The sequence below is a fragment of the Gopherus flavomarginatus genome, chromosome 14, assembly GCF_025201925.1.
Source record: "Gopherus flavomarginatus isolate rGopFla2 chromosome 14, rGopFla2.mat.asm, whole genome shotgun sequence".
NCBI classification, from domain to species: domain Eukaryota; kingdom Metazoa; phylum Chordata; order Testudines; family Testudinidae; genus Gopherus; species Gopherus flavomarginatus.
The window spans coordinates 19,849,986-19,875,362 of record NC_066630.1 but is presented as its reverse complement, the minus strand read 5'-3'; the positions used below and the strand labels follow the sequence as shown (position 1 = coordinate 19,875,362).

The 25,377-nt window shown below is 41.3% G+C and overlaps 1 protein-coding gene across 2 annotated transcripts in view; it reads right to left on the bottom strand.

Moving 5' to 3' along the window:
- The window catches only part of PEPD (peptidase D), a 225,587-nt gene that overhangs the window by 166,088 nt on the left and 34,122 nt on the right, over positions 1-25,377 (bottom strand). For both annotated transcript variants that reach the window (XM_050922831.1, XM_050922832.1), the window contains 3 exons: positions 23,265-23,328; positions 19,573-19,620; positions 17,879-17,940 (listed from right to left, as the gene is read on the bottom strand). In XM_050922831.1, coding sequence (XP_050778788.1) covers positions 17,879-17,940; positions 19,573-19,620; positions 23,265-23,328 — 174 coding nt within the window. The remainder of the gene's footprint in view (positions 1-17,878; positions 17,941-19,572; positions 19,621-23,264; positions 23,329-25,377) is intronic.

Genomic DNA, 25,377 nt, shown 5'->3' with positions numbered 1-25,377 from the left:
AGGTTCAATGAACAAAAGATTGAATTCTATCTCCGGCTGAAGAGTATTCCACCATGCCACTAAAGAGAGAGTAAAGGAAACAAGACATGAAAGGATATAAGCTGCATATGACATAAGCGACATCAACAAATGAAACGCAAACTCAGAGCAGATTGATGAAGAAAAATAGTAAAAGGAGATATTGTAACTGTCATAAACAGATAGCTAAGGGTTAATGTCTCTTTCACCTGAAGCACCTGACCAGAGGACCAATCAGGAAACCGGATTTTTTTAACTTTGGGTGGAGGGAATTGAGTGTCTTTTGTCTTTGTTTTCTGGCTGCCTGCTTTCTCTGAGCTTTGGAGAAGTAGTTTTTTTTTTTCTAGTCTTCTGTTTCCAAGTGTAAGGACAAAGAGATCAGATAGTAAGTTATATGGTTTCTTTTCTTTGGTATTTGCATAAATATAAGTGCTGGAGTGCTTTGATTTGTATTCTTTTTGAATAAGGCTGTTTATTCAATATTCTTTTAAGCAATTGACCCTGTGTTGTATCATCTATATACAGAGAGAACATTTGTACTTATTTTTCTTTCTTTTTATATAAAGCTTTCTTTTAAGACCTGTTGGAGTTTTTCTTTACTTCAGGGAAATTGAGTCTGTACTCACCAGGGAATTGGTGGGAGGAAGAAATCAAGGGGAGATTTGTGTGTTGGATTGCTAGCCTGACTTTGCATTCCCTCTGGGGGAATAGGAAAGTACTTTTTGTTTCCAGGATTGGGAACAGAGAGGGAGATTCACTCTGTTTGGATTCACAGAGCTTGTGTCTGTGTATCTCTCCAGGAGCACCTGGAGGGGGGAAGGGAAAAAGGATTATTTCCCTTTGTTGTGAGACTCAAGGGATTTGGGTCTTGGGGTCCCCAGGAAAGGTTTTTCAGGGGGACCAGAGTGCCCCAAAACACTCTAATTTTTTGGGTGGTGGCAGCAGGTACCAGGTCCAAGCTGGTAACTAAGCTTGGAGGTTTTCATGCTAACCCCCATATTTTGGACGCTAAGGTCCAAATCTGGGACTAAGGTTATTACATGGTGTGCAGCTGGTGGGACTAGAATCCAGAAGCCAGTAGGAATATTATATTTTTCTTTTCTCTGCTAAGGGCTTTTTAGCAGAGAGAAACAGTTGGTTTTAAAAGGGAACCAGAGAGAATTTTTTTTTTCTGCTCTCTCTCGCAGTTTGTGGCTTGCATGTTAAGGGTCTTTTGTCATGCAATAGCCCTCCCATTAGGAGGCAAAGACCGGCACTTATATGCATGCAAATAAAGTGGTTTTTCTGGTTTCCCTTCATTGAACATTAGCTAGAGAGAGAAAAGGAAAATTAGCTAAAGGCACTGTTGCTAGGCAGACTTCAGGAGGCAACAGAGAACCTGCAGTTCAGAAGATAAACACCGGAGGGCACCCCAACACAAGAAAACAGGAACCATGACTTCTAAGGCAAAAATTGGCGCCGAAGAACAAATCAAAGAAGCTGAACACAGGCGACAACTGGAAATAAAACAAAAAGAGATGGAGATGAAAGAAAGAGAAGAACAGATCAAAGAGGCAGCACACAAAAGAAAACTAGAAGAAGAAGAGATGGCCTACCGAAGGAAACAAGCAGAAGATGAGTTGACCCACAGAAGGAAGCAAGAAGAAGAGGAGGCGGCCCACCGCCGAGACATGGAAAAACACCAAAAAGAAATGGAAAAACAACATGAAGAGAAGGAAAAACAGAGAAAACATGAACTGGAGATGGCAAAAGCTGGGCTGCCTGTGCCAGCCAACCCTAACAACCCGGCGCCAAATATTGCTCCACAGCACAGGAAATTTCCCACCTACAAGGCAGGTGATGACACCGAGGCCTTCTTGGAAAACTTTGAAAGAGCCTGTCTTGGGTACAGCATTCCCGAAGACCAGTACATGGTAGAATTGAGGTCACAGCTCAGTGGACCTTTAGCAGAGGTGGCAGCTGAAATGCCTAAGCACCAAATGAATGACTATAAACTTTTTCAAACCAAGGCCAGATACAGGATGGGGATAACCCCAGATCATGCCCGTCGGCGCTTCAGAACCCAAAAGTGGAAACCAGAGGTGTCATTTCCCAAACACGCCTACTACATTGCAAAAAACTATGAGGCCTGGCTAACAGGAAACAACATTCAAACCTTGGAAGAACTGAACCTCCTCATACAAATGGAGCAGTTCTTGGATGGTGTTCCTGAAGACATCACACGGTACATACAAGATGGAAACCCCAAAAATATCGCTGAGGCAGGGGAAATTGGAGCCAAATGGATGGAACTGGCAGAAAGCAAGAAAGCTACTGTCAAGGGGAACGATTACCCCAGGGGGCACACAGACCACAAACCCTACAACCGAGGACAGCCAAAGACCCCACATACCACCCAAGTAAAGCCACAGATACCCTACCCTTCAACCTCACCAGTCTCCAGTAACTCACCTCGGCCCAGTGACCCATCAGATGGAAGATGCTTTAAGTGTAATGAACTGGGACATATCAAGGCCAACTGTCCCAAGAACACCATGCGAGTGCAATTCATTACACCACCATCACACCAAAGATCCCCAGGCCCGGATGCCTCTCAAATACCCTTGGAGCGAAGGGAAAATTTGAGAGTGGGCGGAAAGAAGGTTACTGCGTGAAGAGACACGGGGGCACAAGTGTCAGCTATCCACCAATCCTTCGTTGACCCCAAATTCATCAACCCAAAGGCCAAAGTTACAATTTACCCCTTCATGTCACAAGCTGTAGACTTGCCTACAGCTCAACTGCCTGTCCAGTACAAAGGCTGGTCAGGAATGTGGACTTTTGCAATCTATGACAATTATCCTATCCCCATGCTACTGGGGGAAGACTTGGCCAACCAGGTAAGGCGGGCCAAGAGAGTGGGAATGGTTACACGTAGCCAAACCAGGCAAGCTTCCAGACCCATTCCTGTTCCTGAGCCGTCCACAAAGGCCCCGTCTGTGTTACCAGAGACCCAGACAGAGGTAGTGGACCCGGATTCCATGCCTACCACTAAAACAGCCACAGCATCTCCAGTCCCAGGCCCGGAACTGAAACAGCAACCAGCACCAGCAAGTGCAACCACATCTTCAAACTCAACGCCAAAGGGCGCCAGCGAGCCAAAACTGGCAGAAGCAAAAGACAGCCATACCCAAAAGGCTCAGCCAGAGCCTGAAATGCCCTCAGGTGCACCAGCGGAGAGCGGTACACCAGCAACGGAAACAACCCCATCACCTACATCGCTTCCAAAGGGACCAAGCCCAAGTCCACAGTCTGAGGAAGAACTGGTGACCCCAGCCTCAAGGAAACAGTTCCAGACTAAGCAGAAAGCGGATGACAGCCTTCAGAAAGCTTGGGCGGCGGCACGGAGCACCCCACCGCCTCTCAGCTCTTCTAATCGATCCCGGTTTGTTATAGACCAAGGACTTTTATACAAGGAAATTCTTTCTGGTGGACACCGGAAAGAATGGCAGCCGCAAAAACAGTTGGTGGTTCCAACTAAGTACCGGGAGAAGCTATTAAGCTTAGCCCATGATCATCCCAGTGGCCATGCTGGGGTGAACAGAACCAAGGACCGGTTGGGGAAGTCCTTCCACTGGGAGGGGATGGGCAAGGACGTTGCCAAGTATGTCCGGTCTTGTGAGGTATGCCAAAGAGTGGGTAAGCCTCAAGACCAGGTCAAGGCCCCTCTCCAGCCACTCCCCATAATTGAGGTCCCATTTCAGCGAGTAGCTGTGGATATTCTGGGCCCTTTCCCAAAAAAGACGCCCAGAGGAAAGCAGTACGTACTGACTTTAGTGGACTTTGCTACCCGATGGCCAGAAGCAGTCGCTCTAGGCAACACCAGGGCTAACACTGTGTGCCTGGCCCTAACAGACATCTTTGCCAGAGTAGGTTGGCCCTGCGACATCCTTACAGATTCAGGGTCTAATTTCCTGGCAGGGACCATGAAAAAACTGTGGGAAACTCATGGGGTGAATCACTTGGTTGCCACCCCATACCACCATCAAACCAATGGCCTGGTGGAAAGGTTCAATGAAACTTTGGGGGCCATGATACGAAAATTCATCAACAAATTCTCCAATAATTGGGACCTAGTGTTGCAGCAGTTGCTGTTTGCCTACAGGGCTGTACCACATCCCAGTTTAGGGTTTTCACCATTTGAACTTGTGTATGGTCACGAGGTTAAGGGGCCATTACAGTTGGTGAAGCAGCAATGGGAGGGGTTTACGCCTTCTCCAGGAACTAACATTCTGGACTTTGTAAGCAACCTACAAAGCACCCTCCGACACTCTTTAGCCCTTGCTAAAGAGAACCTAAAGGATGCTCAAGAAGAGCAAAAGGCCTGGTATGACAGACATGCCAGAAAACGTTCCTTCAAGGTAGGAGACCAGGTTATGGTCTTGAAGGCGCAACAGGCCCATAAGATGAAAGCATCATGGGAAGGGCCATTCACGGTCCAAGAGCGCCTGGGAGCTGTAAACTACCTCATAGCATTTCCCAATTCCTCACTAAAGCCAAAAGTGTACCATGTTAATTCTCTCAAGCCTTTCTATTCCAGAGACTTACAGGTTTGTCAGTTTACAGTCCAGGGAGATGATGCTGAGTGGCCTAACGGTGTCTACTACGACGGAAAAAAAAAACGGTGGCGTGGAAGAGGTCAACCTCTCAACCACCCTGGAACGTCTGCAGCGGCAACAAATCAAGGAGCTGTGCACTAGCTTCGCCCCATTGTTCTCAGCCACCCCAGGACGGACTGAACGGGCATACCACTCCATTGATACAGGTAATGCTCACCCAATCAGAACCCCACCCTACCGAGTGTCTCCTCATGCCCAAGCTGCTATAGAACGGAAGATCCAGAACATGCTACAGATGGGTATAATCCGCTCATCTACCAGTGCATGGGCATCTCCAGTGGTTCTGGTACCCAAACCAGATGGGGAAATACGCTTTTGCGTAAACTACCGTAAGCTAAATGCTGTAACTCATCCAGACAACTATCCAATGCCACGTACCGATGAGCTATTGAAAAAGTTGGGACGTGCCCAGTTCATCTCTACAATAGACTTAACCAAGGGGTACTGGCAAGTACCGCTAGATAAACCTGCCAAGGAGAGGTCAGCATTCGTCACCCATGCGGGGGTGTATGAATTCAATGTCCTTCCTTTCGGCCTTCCAAATGCACCCGCCACCTTCCAGAGGCTGGTAGAAGTCTGTTAGTTATATACTTAGAAGTATAGGTAAAGGTGTATGTGTTGTATTAATCTGTTTATTTTCAAGTTCTAGAAGAAAATCGCCGCCAGTGAGCTTCCCCACTGTCTGCAATTTGGGGGGCGTGTCATAAACAGATAGCTAAGGGTTAATGTCTCTTTCACCTGAAGCACCTGACCAGAGGACCAATCAGGAAACCGGATTTTTTCAACTTTGGGTGGAGGGAATTGAGTGTCTTTTGTCTTTGTTTTCTGGCTGCCTGCTTTCTCTGAGCTTTGGAGAAGTAGTTTCTTTTTTTCTAGTCTTCTGTTTCCAAGTGTAAGGACAAAGAGATCAGATAGTAAGTTATATGGTTTCTTTTCTTTGGTATTTGCATAAATATAAGTGCTGGAGTGCTTTGATTTGTATTCTTTTTGAATAAGGCTGTTTATTCAATATTCTTTTAAGCAATTGACCCTGTGTTGTATCATCTATATACAGAGAGAACATTTGTACTTATTTTTCTTTCTTTTTATATAAAGCTTTCTTTTAAGACCTGTTGGAGTTTTTCTTTACTTCAGGGAAATTGAGTCTGTACTCACCAGGGAATTGGTGGGAGGAAGAAATCAAGGGGAGATTTGTGTGTTGGATTGCTAGCCTGACTTTGCATTCCCTCTGGGGGAATAGGAAAGTACTTTTTGTTTCCAGGATTGGGAACAGAGAGGGAGATTCACTCTGTTTGGATTCACAGAGCTTGTGTCTGTGTATCTCTCCAGGAGCACCTGGAGGGGGGAAGGGAAAAAGGATTATTTCCCTTTGTTGTGAGACTCAAGGGATTTGGGTCTTGGGGTCCCCAGGAAAGGTTTTTCAGGGGGACCAGAGTGCCCCAAAACACTCTAATTTTTTGGGTGGTGGCAGCAGGTACCAGGTCCAAGCTGGTAACTAAGCTTGGAGGTTTTCATGCTAACCCCCATATTTTGGACGCTAAGGTCCAAATCTGGGACTAAGGTTATTACAGTAACAAGGCAGAAAGTTGCACTAACAGTTTTATTTAAACTTACATAGACAAGTACAGCCACGTTGTAGCCATGTTGGTCCCAGGATATTAGAGAGACAAGGTGAGTGAAGTAATATCTTGTATTGGATGAATTTCTGTTCATGAAAGAGACAAACTTTTCAGCTACACAGAGATCTTCTTCAGGTCTGGCCCCAGCTTGTCTCTCTCACCAACAGAAGTTGGTCCAATAAAAGATATTACCTCACTCACCTTGTCTCTCTAATGGACAAGTACAAAATAGCCAATGACATTATGAGTAGGGAAAAAAAACAACAACAATTTCTGAGGGAAAAGATTAAGAGACCATAAAGGACAGGGAAGGCAAGCACCGAGGAAAGATGAAAATACACATCTAGTCAGTCAACATACTGTCTCTCCTGTGAATCAGAGGCTGTCTTATTAAATTTATAACTTTAACAAAAGACACAAGAATCCAAAATTACTCAAACCAACCAAACAAGAGATCAAACTCAAAAAAGGCAGCCAAGTGCAAAGGACTGAATGAAACAAAAAGAAAGATAAACCTTTCAGAAGAGCTACTTAGGACTGAGAAGAAAAAAAGCCAGAGGCAGATAAGTGACTGAATAGATTTGTTGAAATAACTATCTTTGTAGAGGAGAGTACCTATACCAGAGCACTACATTGAGGCACTCGCCTAAGTCATGGCACCTAAATACCAGCTGCAGTTAGCAGGCATGCGGGGAAAGCCAGGTAACAGAGGAATGGCAGGAATAAGGGACCAGTGGTCACAGTCAAGGCTTGAGTTTTATCTCTCATCTGAGGTACGGTCTACACTACAGACCTATATCGGTATAGCAACAACACTCAAGGGTGTGAAAAATCCACAGCCCTGAGCAACATAGTTATACCAACCAAATCGCCCCCACTTGTTCCCCTCCTTCACTCCAAGTAGAAGAGTTATGGCAGCAAGATAGCAATGTTGGTGGGATAAGTTATCACCTCTTGGCGAGGCAGATTAACCACGCCAACGGGAGAGCTCTCTCCCGTTGGCGTAGAGCATCTTCATTAAAGCGATCCAGCGTTTTAAGCACAGACATGACCTGCAAGAGATCGCTGTGGTATCTGCAGCGCTAAATACAGGATAGCAATTTAGAACACAATGGTGGGGGACACTGGCTCAATCATAGGGAACAGCACCATCTATTCTACACAGTTTATCGTTGGAAATCTATCAGCTAAGAACTGACCTGGCTCAATCCTTTGTGAATGCTGACAGGTTCACAAAACAAGCAATACAGCTGCAAGCTATCCCTGCTTATGACTGCAAGGGCACCTACACTAATTACTCAAATTATACTACACTTTAATTAGCAATAAGGGAGCTGAACAAGCTACATTGTAAAGGATACTGGTTAAATTATAAGTCTAAGGGGAAGAACATGTAGTCATTAACATGGATGCACAAACAGCAGAGAAGCAAAATTATGTTATCTAAAGTATTACATAAATATTCCTGGTAATTCTTCTAAAAAGTTTAGACTATGCTTGATAGTAAACAATTATTCTCTAAAAATGAACCCCCAGCTGTCCTTTTGCTAAGAGGATCATAAAAACCAATCCAATTCTAAATCTCACTGCAATTTGCAAATTGACAACACTTAAAAAATCTGACACATGGACTGGAGGGAGAAGGAAAACTGACATTTTGCTATGGCTATACAATCTGTAACGTGTTAATATCCCTAATAAATATAATATATCTTAGTTTTGTGTTGATTAAACTGCATGTTCAAATAGAATTAATTTTGTGCCCAGTTTTCTTTAATAAACATGGCAATTTCATGCATTTCCAAAAAGTCAGTATACATATCCTGAATAAGCAGCCACTATAAATGCTTTTCCTGTGTACAAAACATGCTGATCAGAAACTCTTCATGCATTTATGATAAAAACTATAGAAATCTTACACTTGTCAGTGTATCAATTAAAGACACAAGACCAAAGCTCTCTCCCTCCCTCCCAATTATGAAATGTCAAACCCTTCCCCAAAATGTACTAGGCCTGCATCAGAGAGGGGAACTTTGCAGAGTAATCTGCCAGACCAACAGGTGATATTCTGAAAGTGCCAAACATTCCAACAATTTTTAAGGAGATGACTGAATCTCTTACATCAAATAATTTTGAGGAGGGGGAAGGAAAAATCACACTTCAATATGTCCTGTAAGTAAAAAAAGATTAATTCAATGCCTTTTAAGTTAAACCACAATACTGTAGTTTGTATGCACATAATCTGATGTGCAAGGAATATTATTTTATAGTGCTTATACTCAAGATAAGAAAGCATTTTACAAGCATTGTTTCATTACAGTCATGTGGGGCAGGTAAATCATTGTGCCTATTTTACAGATGGGAAAACAGGCAGAGGCTATGTTACCTGTCCAAGATCAAAAATCAGGTAAATTTCAGAAGCATGAAAAGGAACCAGATTTTCTAAGCAGTCTCCTACCGTAAACAATTAATACTGCATGAGTATTCATTAGTGAACAGAAATATTTACAAAAACTAATAATTCTGTACTTTTACAAATTGCAGCTAACATACCAACTGCTTTTTAGTTCTTCAAAATATACAGTCTGAAGTTATACAGGAGAACAAGTGATGGCTATACTACAGGAAATGATAATGTGAATCATTATTAGAAGATCATTTCTGCAGATACATAAAAGTGAACTTGCTCATCACTGGCAGGACAAAAGCAATTTAAGGTTGGCCTTTCGGCCAAGTTAGAAATAACCTAGGGATCATAATGGAGACAAGGTAATTGCTCTGAAGTGGGAAATTAATAAAATAGCTAAGATAATTAATGATCAAGGAGATATTCCAAAGGTTGAAAAATTGAGGCAAGGAAGCAACATTATTGGAGCAAGTAAGAGGCAATTTCTGTAAAAAGCAGATGAACATCCTGAAGACAGAGAGCAAGATTCAACTGCTTTATGAAGTGATATTATTTCTATTATCCGTAGCAAAAAAACACAGCACAGCAAGCATAGGAGAAGACAGACAAATTGAACTAGGTAAAACAAGAAGGGGTCCTGAAAAGCAAATTCATCTTCACCAGGTCTGTAAAATATTGAGAATCAAGAATATGGGAATGACATACATCTTCATAAATAGCCCAGAAAGTCTAGATAATCTATGAATAGCAAGAGCTAAAAAGACTGCATACTATTTATGCGAGAGAGGAGTATAGGTTCTATGGAACAGTCCAGCTCGAGTCATATTTAGAGACATCATAATTCATGTAAACATACAGGCAAGCATTTTAATAAAGCAAGGAGTTGGAGAAATAAGAACTTGGGTAAAAAAATTAAAGGTGTTTTAGGTTTATTACAAAAGAAATCAAAGTAATGCACAGAAATATTTTTTGCAGTTGCAGGAGATTACATATAGAGCAGATTTCATTAGGAAGCTCATTTTTCCCACAATTCAATTAGTATGCAGCACTTAATAGCAAGACTGTCGATTGTGGTCTAAGAAATTAAGCAACTTGTAATGACAGAACTGACAGCCTCTTGAGAAGATACAACTACAAATTAGGGAGATAAAGGGAAAAAGTACAATGCCAAGTGGTTTAAGAGCTGACGGCATGAAATCTGTCAAAAGAGACAAGATGCAGTAGATCTCCAGCACATTCAACAAAAATCAGTGAATAATCTTTTATATGGGGTGGTGGGAGGGGAGGAATGAGGCAGAGAGAGTCAGTCTGAAAAGCATTACTCACATCTATCGGAAGCAACAAAAAGAGTATCTTAGTGCCTATGGTTGTAGAAGAATGAGCTTATGGGAGCTCTCCAACAGAGGGACCTGCCTACTTAATAGCTAGAAGTCTCTACTGAAAAGGTACAGATGTTGTCCTACTGAAGTAACCAAGGGATGTAATTACCATAAGCAGGGCCGGCTCTACAGTTTTCATCGCCCCAAGCAGCGCACCGAATTGCTGCCGTGGACAGCGGGGGCAGTCCGTGTGCCCTTAGGGTGGCAGGTGCGCTTCCGCGGCGGCGGCAATTCGGCGGCAGCTTCTATGTTTAGCTGAAGCCGCAGCAGACAGCTAAACATAGAAACTGCGGCAAAATTGCCGCCACCACGGAAACGCGCCTGCTGCCCTAAGGGCACATGGACTGCCCTCGCTGTCCGCAGCAGCAATTCGGTGAGCTGCTTGGGGGCAAAACAACAGGGACTGCTGCCCCTTGCAGACTGCTGTCCCAAGCACCAGCTTGGAATGCTGGTGCCTGGAGCCGGCCCTGACTATAAGCAGCAAAGGCAGTGATAAACAATTATTTAGGCCCCTTGAGTGCCTCAGAACACACACTATGCAAAGAGTAAAAGAATACAAGCCACGGGCCAAATGGGGTAGATTCCTACTTCAATATAGACTAGTAATGGAATGTGTCTGGAGCACTACTCAGCAGTAGCAACTCCACACAGTTATACACACTGCAGCAGAAAGCAACCTTTCATTACCTCAGACAGATAAGAAATCCCATTGCTTCAAAACAGCCTGTGCATGGTATTCCTGGGAAGAATTGCCTTGAGGTCTAAGACTTGTTAAATTATACATATATAGAGAGATCTCTAGTTCCTATCTCAGACAGATCACTCCACCCACATTGTACAGAGTCCACATACTCTTGGAGAACATACAGTACAAGATCAGCTCTAGTAGAAAGTTTGCTTATTTTGGCCTCTGGATTAGAGCAGGCCTGAAGTAACTTAGCATAGCAACAAGATTTTCATTATACACAGAAACAAAGTATTCATAAGAGACCTTCTGTTACCTGTCAGCCCTGTGTTCTTGGGGAATCAGGGTGCAGTATCCAGCCTGTCTGACTCACGAAGGACCACCACCACCACCCAGCCTCTGCTTGAACCAAAACCGATCAGAAGAAAGACTTACAAAAAGCAATGAAAAGGCAGTGGGATACACACCAAAACCCTCCAGACAAGGGTGACAGGATTAAGGTAACTCCCCTAGCCTCATTTGCATCAGAGATGGGACAGGGAGGCATCTCTATTAGCATACAGAATGGAGAAGAGAGATTACAAGGCAAGAACCACACTGAACTCTGGGACCAGAAAAGCAGGGAAGTACTGCATGATGGGGGATTTCTGCTCCAGATGTTAATGAACTCACTCCTGCACACACCCAGCTCAGTAGTTATCAGACCAATTCTAGTAATAAATCATTTATTGGTATCCAAAATACTGAAGTTGCCTAACTGCATTGTGAGCTCCCTCGAAGGAACATCGCCCATAGCCAGGAATGATCAATTCCTATTATCTTGCCTGAACAAAACAACTTTGGTATACTCCCTTGAGCCATCAGTTTACCCATAAACAAATCTGGTGTTCTCCCTTGTACCACTGCTGTTTCCCTACAAAAAAACCCTACCCATGCTCATGTACATTTTCTGATGCCTGGATCCAAAATCTGCACCATTTCCACTGGGACTCCATCATCTCCTGTCTGATCATGCTGACTGATCCCTGCCTGTCTCCAGCACTCCGGACCCACAGCTACTACCACCACATGGGAACCCCAACCGCTTCAAGCTTTACGGAGTGGTGAGAACCCAACTCTCTCTGTGTTTTTCTTTCTACTCTACGTATGGCTTTCTAACCCGACTTGTGTGATCAGGTGTAATTTTCTAAACCTGACGTTTGTAATCAAATTTAAGCTAGATTTAATATTGTAACTGTTTTGTTTGTTTGGCTCTCCTTATGTGGTTATTACCTGGTAACAAACAACTTTCATGGTTAATCTGGTTGCTTCCCTCTCTCTCTCAATCTTATATGTTTTGGCTTCTCTATTTGCTCTGGAGCAACACTCCTCTTACCTAAGCTAAAGATCCCAGTAGCACCCAAAAATCCTGTGGGGTTTGCTCGTCAAGTGGGTTACTGCCAGAACAATTGTGACATGAAAGTGGGGACAGAGATGTGCTGAACCTGTGGCATAGGAGGGTGGCAGGTTGGAAGTGCTGCTCGACTCAGCCTGCTCATGTGTACTCTATTCTGGTTCGATGCCACGGCATAGGAGGGTGGCAGGTTGGAAGTGCTGCTCGACCCAGCCTGCTCATGCGTACTTTATTCTGGTTCGATGCCACGGCATAGGAGGGTGGCAGGTTGGAAGTGCTGCTCGACCCAGCCTGCTCATGCATACTCTATTCTGGTTCGATGCCACAGCATAGGAGGGTGGCAGCTTGGAAGTGCTGCTTGACTCAGCCTGCTGAGTCCATGGACATATAAGGGGTCAGCTTGGGAGTGCTGATTCACCCAGTCTGCTCAGACGTGCTCTGTGTGCATTCATCTGATTCTGGGGCTGGAGGAACCCAGCCCTGTGGAACCTAGGTCCTGCAGGATAGCTCCACTGGGAGGGAACTTGCAGAAGGGAGAAGTAGAGCTCCATATGAAAACACAAATGACACAAGCAGTACATTGATTGAATTACAGAGCCTGCACCCCCCCACAAGAGTAACTCTAATAAATGAGCGTACCCCAAAGTAATGGGCAAATCTGGTAACACTTCATCATAATGCTAAAATTGGAAGGAGCCTAATTTTGTGCTCACAAGATTGCAGGTATACTATCTGCATAAGCAAACTTTATCTTATTGGGGGAGGGGAGGTTGGGGCAAATTATTTTCTAACCCGTGTACAAGCAAATGCATGCCCAATATGCCATTTCCATATGTAAATGTTGAATTTACACACCCAAGCCAGGCAAAAGCAAGTGGATATGTATTTTTACACACATGCATTTTAGAAAACAAGACAAGTCAGAAGCTAGTTTGAGAATTGGTAAAAATGTAGTCCCTGACATTTGCTTTATGTGAAGAATATGTGAACTTTCCGAACAGAATAATTTAGTTTGTAAACCTAACTCTGAAGTGTAACAGACGAAAAACCCAACACCATGCGTGTTGATCATGAGCACATATAAAAAAAATAAAATAAAATGTGTCATGGAGAAAACTGAAAACATATGAGGCATTTAGTGTATCTAGCTCATACAGCCAAGATAAATAAATAAATGGAGTTAATAAGGAACAAGACAAGATGCATATAGAATGTGTTAAGGAAATTCTCAAGGAGTCACTGTTTTGAGAGTTAAGATAAAAGAGAAATGAGTGTGGTAACAGATTTCTCCCCTCTTCCCCAGTTTTTATATTACTATTATTTTGGGATAGGATATATATTTATAAGACTACTGGCATCTACAAATAATTCTAGTAATTATAGCAAGAAAGATAGTGTGGTAAGGAATTAGAACCTCCTGTTATATTATCGGATGACCTACAATACATCCTAAATATAACTGATTAAAATCTAGGGTGTTTTTTAAATTAATATATTGATTAGTATATATCAGGGGTCGGCAACCTTTCAGAAGTGGTGTGCCGAGTCTTCATTTATTCACTCTAATTTAAGGTTTCGCATGCCAGTAATACATTTTAACGTTTTTAGACCTCTTTCTATAAGTCTATAATATATAACTAAACTATTGTTGTATGTAAAGAAAATAAGGTTTTTAAAATGTTTAATAAGCTTCATTTAAAATTAAATTAAAATGCAGAGCCCCCCCCGGACTGGTGGCCAGGACCCGGGCAGTGAGAGTGCCACTGAAAACCAGCTCGCATGCCACCTTTGGCTCGCGTGCCATAGGTTGCCTACACCTGGTACATATTATAGTAAGACAGCAGGTCAAATCTGCAGGTTTTCTTAAAGGAACCCTCCATGCTTGTTTTACCTTTCACATAGTTAACAAATAAACTGAACACACTTTATTTGGGTCTACCATCATGCAGACTTAATAAGTTTACAGAAGATATCTGTGAAGCTATTTAACACAGAACTGCAGAGGTAAGCTAAAGAACATATTCTGCTAAATCACCAAGTTTGGAAGAGAGTTATGATAGTTTATAGCACTCAGCTTATACTATTACAGGCCTAATGCCCAGAAAGTAGAGTTGGTCAAAACTCAGAATTTCTTTATCATGGGAAATTTCAGCATTTTAATGTTTGTTTTTGTTCCAATTTGCAATTAAAATATACTGTATTTCAAAATTTCCAACAAAATGGATCTCTGTAAATTGTGTGTTTCTAAAGTACCTACATACAGTGTTTCCAAAATGAAATATAGTCCTCAACACTCCAGCAGCTGCTGACTGAAATGGGTATGATTCTTGTCAGTTTCACTCACGGTTGCTATTCAGTGGTGGGCATCTGTGACATTGACAAGAATGATATAAATTTCAGTCAGCAGCTGCCTGGAGTTCCAGGGTTTACAGCTCTAGGGTAGCCCTCTCACGGAAAATCCCCTGGGTCCATGAAACCCCAGGCTTCCAGACTCCAGGGCCAGCTGCCCTGCAGCAATGGAGCCCTGGAACCCGCTGTGAGTTGGGACTCTCAGGCCTTCCAGGATCCCTGCTCTGGAACTGGGAAACTAGACACAGAGCTGCCAGGCTCCCAGGGCAGCAGATTCCCTGGGCTTCCTGAGTCTCAGGGGAGATGGCTCAGTAGGCTGCAGGAACCAGGCAGCTCAGGGAACCAGCTGCCCCAGAAATCTGGAAACCCTAGGATTCCTTGACCCTCTAGCAGTCCACATGGTGCGACCCTAGTTGCCTGTCCCAGGACTTCCAGGTCTGAAACAGGGATCCTAGAAACATTGATTGTCCCCTGGGTTTCCAGGCTTACTTATAAGGAGCTGGGTAATTAGATACGGAGAACCCCCAAATCTGCCAGGCTCCCAGACTAGCTGGTTCCCCAGGCTGTAGCTGGTCCAGAAATCTGCAAGTTCTGGGCTTCTGACTTCTGGGGCAGCCTGCATGGTGGAGCTGCCCAGAACCATGGCAGCCTGCTGAGGAGTCAGGCAAGTGAACTGGCAGGAAACCAGGCAGGCTTCCAATGGGTGACTTTCCTCTGAAGAGTCAACAAAAGCAAAATTTCCATGAATTGTTCACTTTCAACAAATTGGCCTTTTCTGATGGAAAAGCATTCTAACAGGAAAGTACTTGTATAGGATTAAAACAAGAGACAAGGCCAAAATGACTAATGTAATTGCTTTCTTCAGAAATTGCTGAGCTGACTGAAGAAAGTTATAAAAAGTAGTATACTGAAGTTCAGGTCTAGAGTACTTCAACAATAGAAGAACCATAGTACCAAAGGTTAAGAAATTGTGCAGCTACTTTATAGATTTATAGGTATGTAAGAGAAGAGACACAGCTCTTTTAGCTGGCTGTTTCTCAGTTGAAGACACTGGAGATTTTTAAGCACTGTTGGTAATTTTTTTTTCTATCCAGTATCTTAAACGTTACATATTTCTAAAAAAAGTGAGATTGATGCATCTTTACATGCTGAATGCCTTCAAAGTAAATGAGGTACGGAACAGTCAGCCGAGATGTCACTCCACAGCTCCTGTCTATTTTGGTGCAAGTTTCAAGAGTTTTGGAAGGAAAAAAAAAATCACTCTCCCCCAAACTTTAGCTGTCACAACCCAATTTGAACCACGAAGTTATGTCACAGTTACTATAACATTTATTTGAATTAATCTATAGAGGAATATAGGTCACATAAAAGAAATATTTGTATTGTATTACATATGTTACATTTATAGTTTTTTAAAGTTTCCTACACAAAAGATCTAGAAGTTATTCAAAATAAATATGATCTCCAAATAGGTTTTCAGATTAAAACTTCAAGGAAGTGAACAGAAGAAGAGCAGCACCCTTTTTTTTTTGGTTGTACTGTGATAATTTGGGGCAAAGATGCCTAAGAAAGCAATAGGAGACAAATACATCAGAATAAAACACTGGTGTAACAACTGAAAGAGCAGATGTCTCAAAAATAGTGTCATATTCTACATTATTTTCCACAGAAAGATCCTGAAAGCTACAGAATCTTTAATTTTTGGTGCCCATTTTTCCAGTGTCCTTAATTGTGACAGACTGGTTAAGTTTCCAGTCAGGTTATAGAAGAGAACAAAAGTAATTAAGCAATCAGATTCCAAATCTCATTATCTGACACAGAGGAGAGGCGATCCCAAGAGAAAATGTGCTCATGTGACCTGATAAAATGAGTGTCTAGAATTACAGGCAACAGACACAAATTCTATGCAGTTATTATCATCTCTGTAACAGTGTTATCTGCTGTGGACAGAAAGGTGAATGGAGGAAAATACAACAGACTGACTTAGTGTCATGGATCATAAAAAGGCCACTCACTCATTATCTCTGAGAGAGCATTAATTTGAATAGGCTACCAGACAGTGTTCGTCCCCCCTCCCCATTTTTCAGCCAAATAGATGATGATCAAATCTGAGGATATCACAATTTATAACACACTATTGCATTTGCTTCAAAATTCAGACCGTCTGCTTCATATTATAGTATAAGCCTATCTCATGTAGGATTGCTCTAGGAAATAAGCAATTGTTATCCTTGTTAACTACCATTTCACACAATTGCATCTAGGAGCACTTTTTCCACTGGCAGCAAACGTTTTTTAAAGGAATTAAATCTGAAAGTGTATGAATTGCCCTCAAAAGGTCACTTCTATGCAGAAATATTACACCAGGGGTCGGCAACCTTTCAGAAGTGGTGTGCCGAGTCTTCATTTATTCACTCTAATTTAAGGTTTCGCGTGCCAGTAATACATTTTAACTTTTTTAGAAGGCCTCTTTCTATAAATCTATAATATATAACTAAACTATTGTTATATGCAAAGTAAATAAGGTTTTTAAAATGTTTAAGAAGCTTCATTTAAAATTAAATCAAAATGCAGAGCCCCCCAGACCAATGGCCAGGACCCAGACAGTGAGAGTGCTACTGAAAATTGGCTCGCGTGCCACCTTCGGCACGCGTGCCATAGGTTGCCTATCCCTGTATTACATGGTCTTTTTAGAAGAGTGGACATTCCATAATCCTTTGCAAACAAAGTATTGTATATAAGAGGATAAAATATGGCAGCCATATAGTATAAGTTATTTTAAGTTTGTTTTTCACATATTGTAAAATTCAAATATTCACTGCCAAGGAATTTAAGTTTTTTTTCTTTAATGTACAAGAAACATATGTACATATCTTTGCAGTTGCTAACACAGATTGAAAGAGATTTCCAAACAACCAAATAAATGGAAAATTAAGGATCTGACTACACAGGAACTAGACACCCATGTTTGCCTGTACCAGCCAACTCAGGTTCACAGGGCTTAGGCTGCAGGGCTAGTTCATTGCTATGTAGACTTCTGGGCTCGAGCAAGCCCAGAAGTCAACTCAGCAATAAAACGGCCCCATAACCCAAGGCTGGAGCCCATGGGCCTGAATCGGCTGGCAAAGGCCAGCCATGGATGGCTAATTCATGTGTAGACATACCCTTAAATCATTAGAAGTGCAAATCAAATCTCTGGATTTCAATGCAAGTGTAGCTCATATGGTCTCTTGCTTGTATATTAATATTTTATCATTTGTCATGAGCAAAAAACATGGTGATTTAGTTTGAAGTATAAACCAGTATAATATTATTAATAATGATCCAACAATTTAATTAATGTATAAAAACCACCTCAATAGTCACTTACTGGCTGATTCCTTCAAATGAAGCTTCCCTGGAGATGTTTCCACTATCAGTATTAACACCACGCTGAAGGGGAAGATGAAAAGAACTATCATTGTGTGCTAAAGACAAGTATTTTAAAATAAATTCATTGACAGAACCCATTACTTACGGTCTTTTAGAAAGCTTACTTGTAAATATAATTTGAATGATTGCATAAAATCAGTAAGAGGTAAAAAAACAAGGTTACATGCTCACATTTAGACACATACACCTCTACCCCGATATAACGCTGTCCTCGGGAGCTAAAAAAATCTTACCACATTACAGGTGAAACCGCGTTATATCGAACTTGCTTTGATCTGCTGGAGTGCGCAGCCCCGCCCTCCTGGAGCACTGCTTTACCATGTTATATCCGAATTCATGTTATATCATGTTGCATTATATCGGGGTAGAGGTGTATAAATAGTTATTCATTACTGAAGAGACAGAAGGAACTCAAGTTGACATGTGCTGCCTCGAAAAGCAGGCCTAAGCTTCTCTTTTCTAAAATAGTTTGGTAGCAATTTTCGGGGCGGGGGGGGGGGGGGAGCAAAGGGCAAAAGAGGTTTGTCCTGTAAACAAGACAGTAATGGGTGGGAGTAGAATAAGAACTGTATTAAGAAGTTTTAAAACACACTTCCTTGGAAAGAAGTAATTCCATATTGCCTTGACAACTCTTGTTCCATAAATTGGAGTGCCTCTCTACTACAGCTTGCCATTCACACAAGAAGCATGAAATACACCATTCTGGCTGCTACATAGCACTGCTGACATGTCAGGTTTGTGGGGAAATCACACAGAGCAGCACTGCCTTTCCAATACCAATGGAGGAGAGGCACAAGTGCAGGACTTCTGCGTAACTAAGCAAAGAATGTTCTTTGGATCAGCATTCCTCCAGAGCTCAGGGAGGGAAAGCAGCTCAGAGAAGTAGGAAGTTTTGAGTGAAACAGACCCAGCAGAAAGGGAGTTGCTCAACCTCCACAAAAATAGACAAATAATGACAGTCATGTACCAGTCCCAACAGAATACTGGAAAGTTGAAGAAGGGGAAAGGACAGCTCTAAACATCATAACACTTTACCCTGGGAAGAAGTGGGTGAGGGGTGAAAAGCATTGTAACTCTACCCTCCCACCTTGGAGTTGTGTGAAGGTTATGTTGTAATCTAAAGCGGGATCTAGATAGTAACTTGATCCCATTCTCATACTACTGAAGGAAAACTGCCCTGAGCCCCTGCCTCCTCATACAGAAAGGCAGTACTTTAATTTCTCTAAGCGCCAGTCGGAGGATTCAAAGACACAAGTGATGTGGTCAGAACAATGGGAAAGCAGGATGTGATTTTGCAGCATTTTTAATGGACTTGAGGGAGGCGATGTGGGTGTCAAGTGGGTTTCCTGTACATTAAGTCTGAAACTACCACATGGATAAGAGTTTTGGTAGTAGGACACAGGGAAGAAGGGACAGGATTTAGCAACTCACTGACTGAATGTGAGGAGAAAGGAGAAAGGCTAGTCAATTATACAAAGATGGCTAACTTCAAACTGGAGAATGGTGAAATTAGCCTCTGGGATGGAGAAGGGACAAAGAGGACGCATAATGAGCAGATGTCTCAGATTAATTTATCTGTTTACTGAAGAGCAACTGGGTAAGTATTCTCCAGGAATGACAAATATGACTTACCAATGTAAGAAGAACTGAGGGTTTCTTTGAAGCCAAGACACTGGTTATCTAAAAGAACAGGATTGCAGTTACAGTACATTTTTTTTCCTATCCACATCATATATCATGATCTTATTATGGACAATTTGCTTCTTGTCAATGTTATATGTGTTAACCTTAGAAACGTATTAATATTTCAAGCCTGCTAAAAGAAGTCACCTCATATGTTCTGCTTGTTAGGCAAAGGCAGCAATACAACTGGTGAAAAGTATCAATCAATCAATAAAACCTTTTGCTGTAAAAGAGATACAATAAAAAAAGGTTAAACACCAGAACACAGCCAAAATAACATGACTAATCTCATCTGACTTATCATAAGTCACATCCAAATTTGATTCTATATCAATTAAACAAATATCATGAATCAGAAATATAGTCAACAAAAATGATGAAGTAGTTTCAGGCCCTAAACCTCCCTGACAAATTTTGTGGATTTGTCATTTTTTGTGATTTAAAAAGTTTTTCTTCCATCCCCCTTCATGTTGCTGTGTGAAAGACCTATGCAGGCAGGGGAAATGGACTAACTAGCTGATGGAGGAAACAGTGATACTCCCTATATTCAAAGTGCTGTCAAGTGCACAAAGTAAACAAACTGGAAAAGAGAAATGTTTCTCTGATCTCTTTCAGATTCAATAACCTTATGCCACTTGTTAAAAGAGTCGTTAAAAACATATTCAGACAGAAGGGTGGTTTTTAAGTTGGTGTCCTTTTAAGACATATGCAACTGCACTGCAAGATTAAATCTATTGCCATTATTTGGAGAGGAAATGTGCGAGAGCTGAGAAGGGTTTTTTCTATGAAGACCCACATAATAGGACATGGAAATCAGGAATTACAGCAGGAAAAGATGTGTGCTACTACATATAAAAAGACAGTATGCATTAATGTTATTACATTATCGTGTGCTGAATATTTACACTTATTCTCATTGAGTCATCTTTTCTTGATTAAAAACTTCTTTACAATATCCCCAACTTCCTTTAGCATCTTTGACGTATTTATAAATTGAGGCTACAATAGGTCTTTCATTTCCACTGGGTGTGATTAAAAGCTTACACTCTTCAACTTGTTCCATTTGTATGCCACAAGAAATTGAAGTAAAATGCAGTATTGTTATTTCCATAGATTGCCTTCCATCACAGAATAGCTTATGTCACCTCAACAGCCACATTTCCCAAGACTAGATATCGCTGGGATTCTACTGGTTCTATAAGAACAGTCACAGTTAAATGCCCTGGGTTTGTTTCAGATCGAGGCCAACATTTCTCAATAAGCCTGGTTTCCTGACTGTTTAAGAGGAAATGAGAAACACACAATATTTATCAGCCATCTCACTAGTCTGCCTTTACATTAAAGTCAATTCTTACCCTACCACCTATTTGAGAAGAGAACATTGGGGTCACAGACAGATATACTTTTAATATGGCTGCACATATGTGGGTGCTGAGATATGCATTCATTGATCCAATAAATGAACCACATAATTAGGACGAGGATATTTCACCAAATTAGCATCAATTTGTTACCAGTTTGCTCCACTAACACACATCACATGAAGTGAAAAACTAAATGCATAGTCACAAGTACATTACATATCAATACTGCAATGTCTTTTACAGATCTTTTGTATTTTCTAACCTTCATGAGATACTGTGACTATTACAGACTTTCCAGCAGTATCCATCATCGAAGAATCTTGTACAGATGCTCAACCAATGAATTCAAGTCGAAGATGCTAACACAGTGGGTAACCAAGGTGTCAGGGGTGCTGGAACTAAGGGTGCTGGGGGAGCGGCAGCACCCCCTAGCTTGAAGTGGTTTCCATCATATATTCAGGGTTTACAGTTTTGTTCATTGGTTTTCAGCACTCCCACTATAAAAACTGTTCCAATGCCACTGTCTAGAGTCATTTTACAAAAGGTATTTACAGGTCTAGTGGAATTTACAGAGGCACCTAATGAGAGTAAGGTACCTAGTGGGATTTCCAGAAATGCCTAAGCAAGTTAGGTACTTATCTACATCTTTTGCTGCCTAAATACCTTTGCAAATCAGGCCCCTAATGCCTTGACATTGGGGAAGTGTATGTTCCTAGTAGAATGGACAAGCATTGTATCCAAAGTCTTTGAAAAATGAAAGACTGCTTGCATAATCCAGGAATATCTCAAAATATGTACATATTAACTGACTAAATAAATACATGAACAAAGGGAGAGCTCACTTTCGAAAGGACTGGAGAATTTTCACACAAGCCACTTTTCCTTTCTAAGCACAGAAGTTAAAAAGCTAAAGCGTTCTTGAATGGTGTTTATATAATGTATATACAATGTATTGTCACAGAGTTCCTACAGTCCATTCTGACTCGGCTAACCTAGTACCTGGCAATTTTGTCAAATATAGACAGGTTCATATTACAGAGAAATACAATACTGCAAAACTTCATTGGCTTATGACTTAAGATGGCATACTCCAGGGAGAAAAATGTCGATACATGGGCCTACAAATTAACCCAAATTAAAGAGATCCACATTCCTTCCTGGGTAAAATTTTAAACACTGAGACACAATATAAAGATACATGATAATTGCATTTGCTGATAGGAGACTGCACACCAAATGTCAATAAATGTGATTCTTGTAAAGAAGCATGTGTTCCTACTTGCAATTGCTTGCCTTGACTTCTGTATTCTGTATTCTACACATCAAGTCTGGTAACAAGAAACTATGATTCCAACTCAAATGCGTCAAGCAGCAATCTCTTTACAGCTTCCCCAACCCACAGTCAAGGAAATACACTAGCACAACCACAGTTTAGAGATAATTTCAATATGAAGATGAAATGAAAGAAACTGTCTCCACAGCTGGTAAAAATAAGATTTTGGGTCTGGCAAGTCAGGTTAGCATCCTGCAGGGGACAGAAATAGCAAGATCTTCCTTTTTAAGCTGCTCTCCATAAGACTCACTACAGAGTTTGGCAAACATGCTGCCATAATCCTGCTGAGCTTTCCTACTGAAAAAAATAAACTAGCCAGGTGCACAAAACCATAACATCCGCTCTAAAACAACTATGCAAAGAGAACCTTAAGTGTGCAATTAATACCCATATTTAAAAATACATGAATACAAGAGAAAGCAATATTTGAATAAATAATTAAATGAAAAATTAAAATATTTTACATTCAAACAGCTAATCAAAATTTAATACATTTCATGAAATAGGGATAAAGAGGAAAGTTTATGTTTACTGATCAAGCATTTGGAACCATTTCCCCGCTGCAAGCTTCTAAGGGCCAAGGAGGCATTGCTAGCCTATTGTCAGGCAATTTGTCTGTCTTTTCCTCACAGGTCCCCAGAACCTTTCAGAATCATGCCCAATGAACCTTTTTATTAAATAAAGAGAATATTAAAAAGTGTCTCTGAATTGGTCTCAATGTACAATCCAATAAAACAACAGCATCATATTTTATAGAGTTTTAGAAAAGTTCATAAAACAGATGTCATTATTCAGGAACTGGAAGTAGGACTAATTAAGTAGGAAATGAAGACAACATATTTAGTGGAACAAGGGGTTTTTTTTAGAAAGCTACTGCCATACTTTCAGAACCACCATTAATTTTGTAATCGTCGGGAAAAATATTAGGAAAAGCAGACACTCACCTCATCTGTATAGTGTACTTCATCCACAGCATATTTCTTCTTGAAATATTCGGGAGGATGAATCCTTTAGAATACAATAAAAATACAATAGTTGGTGTTAGCCATATTATAAAATTAAATAGTTTAGGTTATGAAAGATGACACAGTGCCCGGTTGTTAGCACAACGGTATCATCATAGATATAAACAAATCAAGAATAATAATGTTAATAAACACTGATGTTTCAGTACAATAGCTCATAATAAAATTTACTATGGTTACATTACTTTAAGGTTTTGACTAGTCCACGTCTGAAACTTAGACTTCTTAGTCTCCTCCAGTCTAAAATGTTCTGTATTCCCAGAGAAATCCTCCTTGTTAGAGTTGTGAATTGTGCCACATTCAATTGTGTCCAAATTTTCAAAAGGCATGGAAAAAACTTGGCACAAGTGAGTTTTTCACTAACTGATGAGTCCCAGTGATGAATCAACAAGTAAGTTCTAAATCACATCCCTTCCCACCATCACCTGCAAAAGGAAAGACTAGTCTACTTTCACGCAAAAAGTAATCACCACAAATCAGATGTAAAATTTGTGGGAGGGTTTTTTGCCAGTCTAATAAATGGAGAAATTACTGATAACAGAAGAAAAACTTTTAAAATCACAATACTCCTTTAAGTGACCTTCCCCATGGCCTCTTCTCATTAATGTTTGTGAGGTATAGAAAAATACATTTATCTTGCCTTCTTTTGCAGAAATTTTTAACATTTTATTTAAACATAACTCGAATTCTAGTCCCTTTCTATACTTAACGTTTTATAATTCTTTTACCTCAGAGGTCTTTGCATACTCTGCATTCATTAGCAAGGTTTCTTTTCCCCTCATTCCTCAAATATTTAAGTAAATAAATATTCCAACCACGTTGGGAATAAATTTAACATTTATAATTTTGGCTCTATTTAACAGTTAAACCCTAACTATGAACCCAGTTAACTTATGGTCACTGTTCTTTAATGCTCCACTGCAGTGCCTCCAAATTATCATTTATGTCCTCCTGCATTGTTCAAAGCAGTGATCCCCAAGCTTTTCATCTGGCACGCGCCAGATGAAGGACCGTGGCAGCAGTGGAACACCCGCTGAATTCTGGCGGCATTTCAGCAGCGACGCCTCTCAATGACGTCACTTGTCGGCGGCAAGCGGCGTCATCGAGAGGCGTCACCACCGAAATGCTGCAGAAATTCGGGGGCGACGCCTCTCGATGACACAGTTGTCAGCAGCAAGTGGCGTCATCGAGAGGCATCGCCACCGAAATGCTGCAGAAATTCGGCGGCATTTTGGCGGATGCTCCACCACGGGCCAGGACGCTGGCGCATTTAGATGGCGCCTGCGGGCACCGCGTTGGGGACCCCTGGTTCAAAGCAAAGCTGAGAATTGTTCCTGATGATGTGTAAGTAATTCCTATATTATGCTCACAAATGTGCTGGATTTTATTCCTTTCATTTAGCACAATTTAAGTCAGAGTAGGTCAGATCCTATAGTATACTAGCTCTTCTATTTTTGCAAACTTTTTTTTGTCCTTTGATCAGTAAATTCTCCTTTACTATTGTGTGGTCTATGGGAAATTGCTGATAATTCACTCCCAAGGTATTCTCTCACATACTGACAAACTTGCTTTTGAAGAGCGAGCTTCTCTTTCCTCTCTCTAATCTTTTCTAAAACCATCAATACTTAGTTCACTTTTTTCTGTTTGATTTATTGTAGCAAAATGAAGTCACTGAAATGGGTCATATTTAAAATGCCCCCACTCTTGTCGGTTGGATTTAATTATTCCAGGACAAATTTTCAGGATTATGTGCCACAGCTGCACTGCCTCCTGCTTCACTGCATTTAGACTCTGCTTGGTATAAGGAGTTGGCTCCTCTTTGGAAAGGTTAAGGCTCTGCCTTAGTTACTTCTCCTTTCTCTGCCTTACTTCTCCCTTCTAGCTATTCTATACTCCACACTGAAGAGTGAAGTATCCTCACCTCTTCCCAAAATCAAGGCTCCCAATGGATTATATGTGAGGAACTGCCCTGTTCCAAAGCAGAAAGACAGACATAAGGGGCATGAAGAAGGTTCTAGGTAGACACACTACA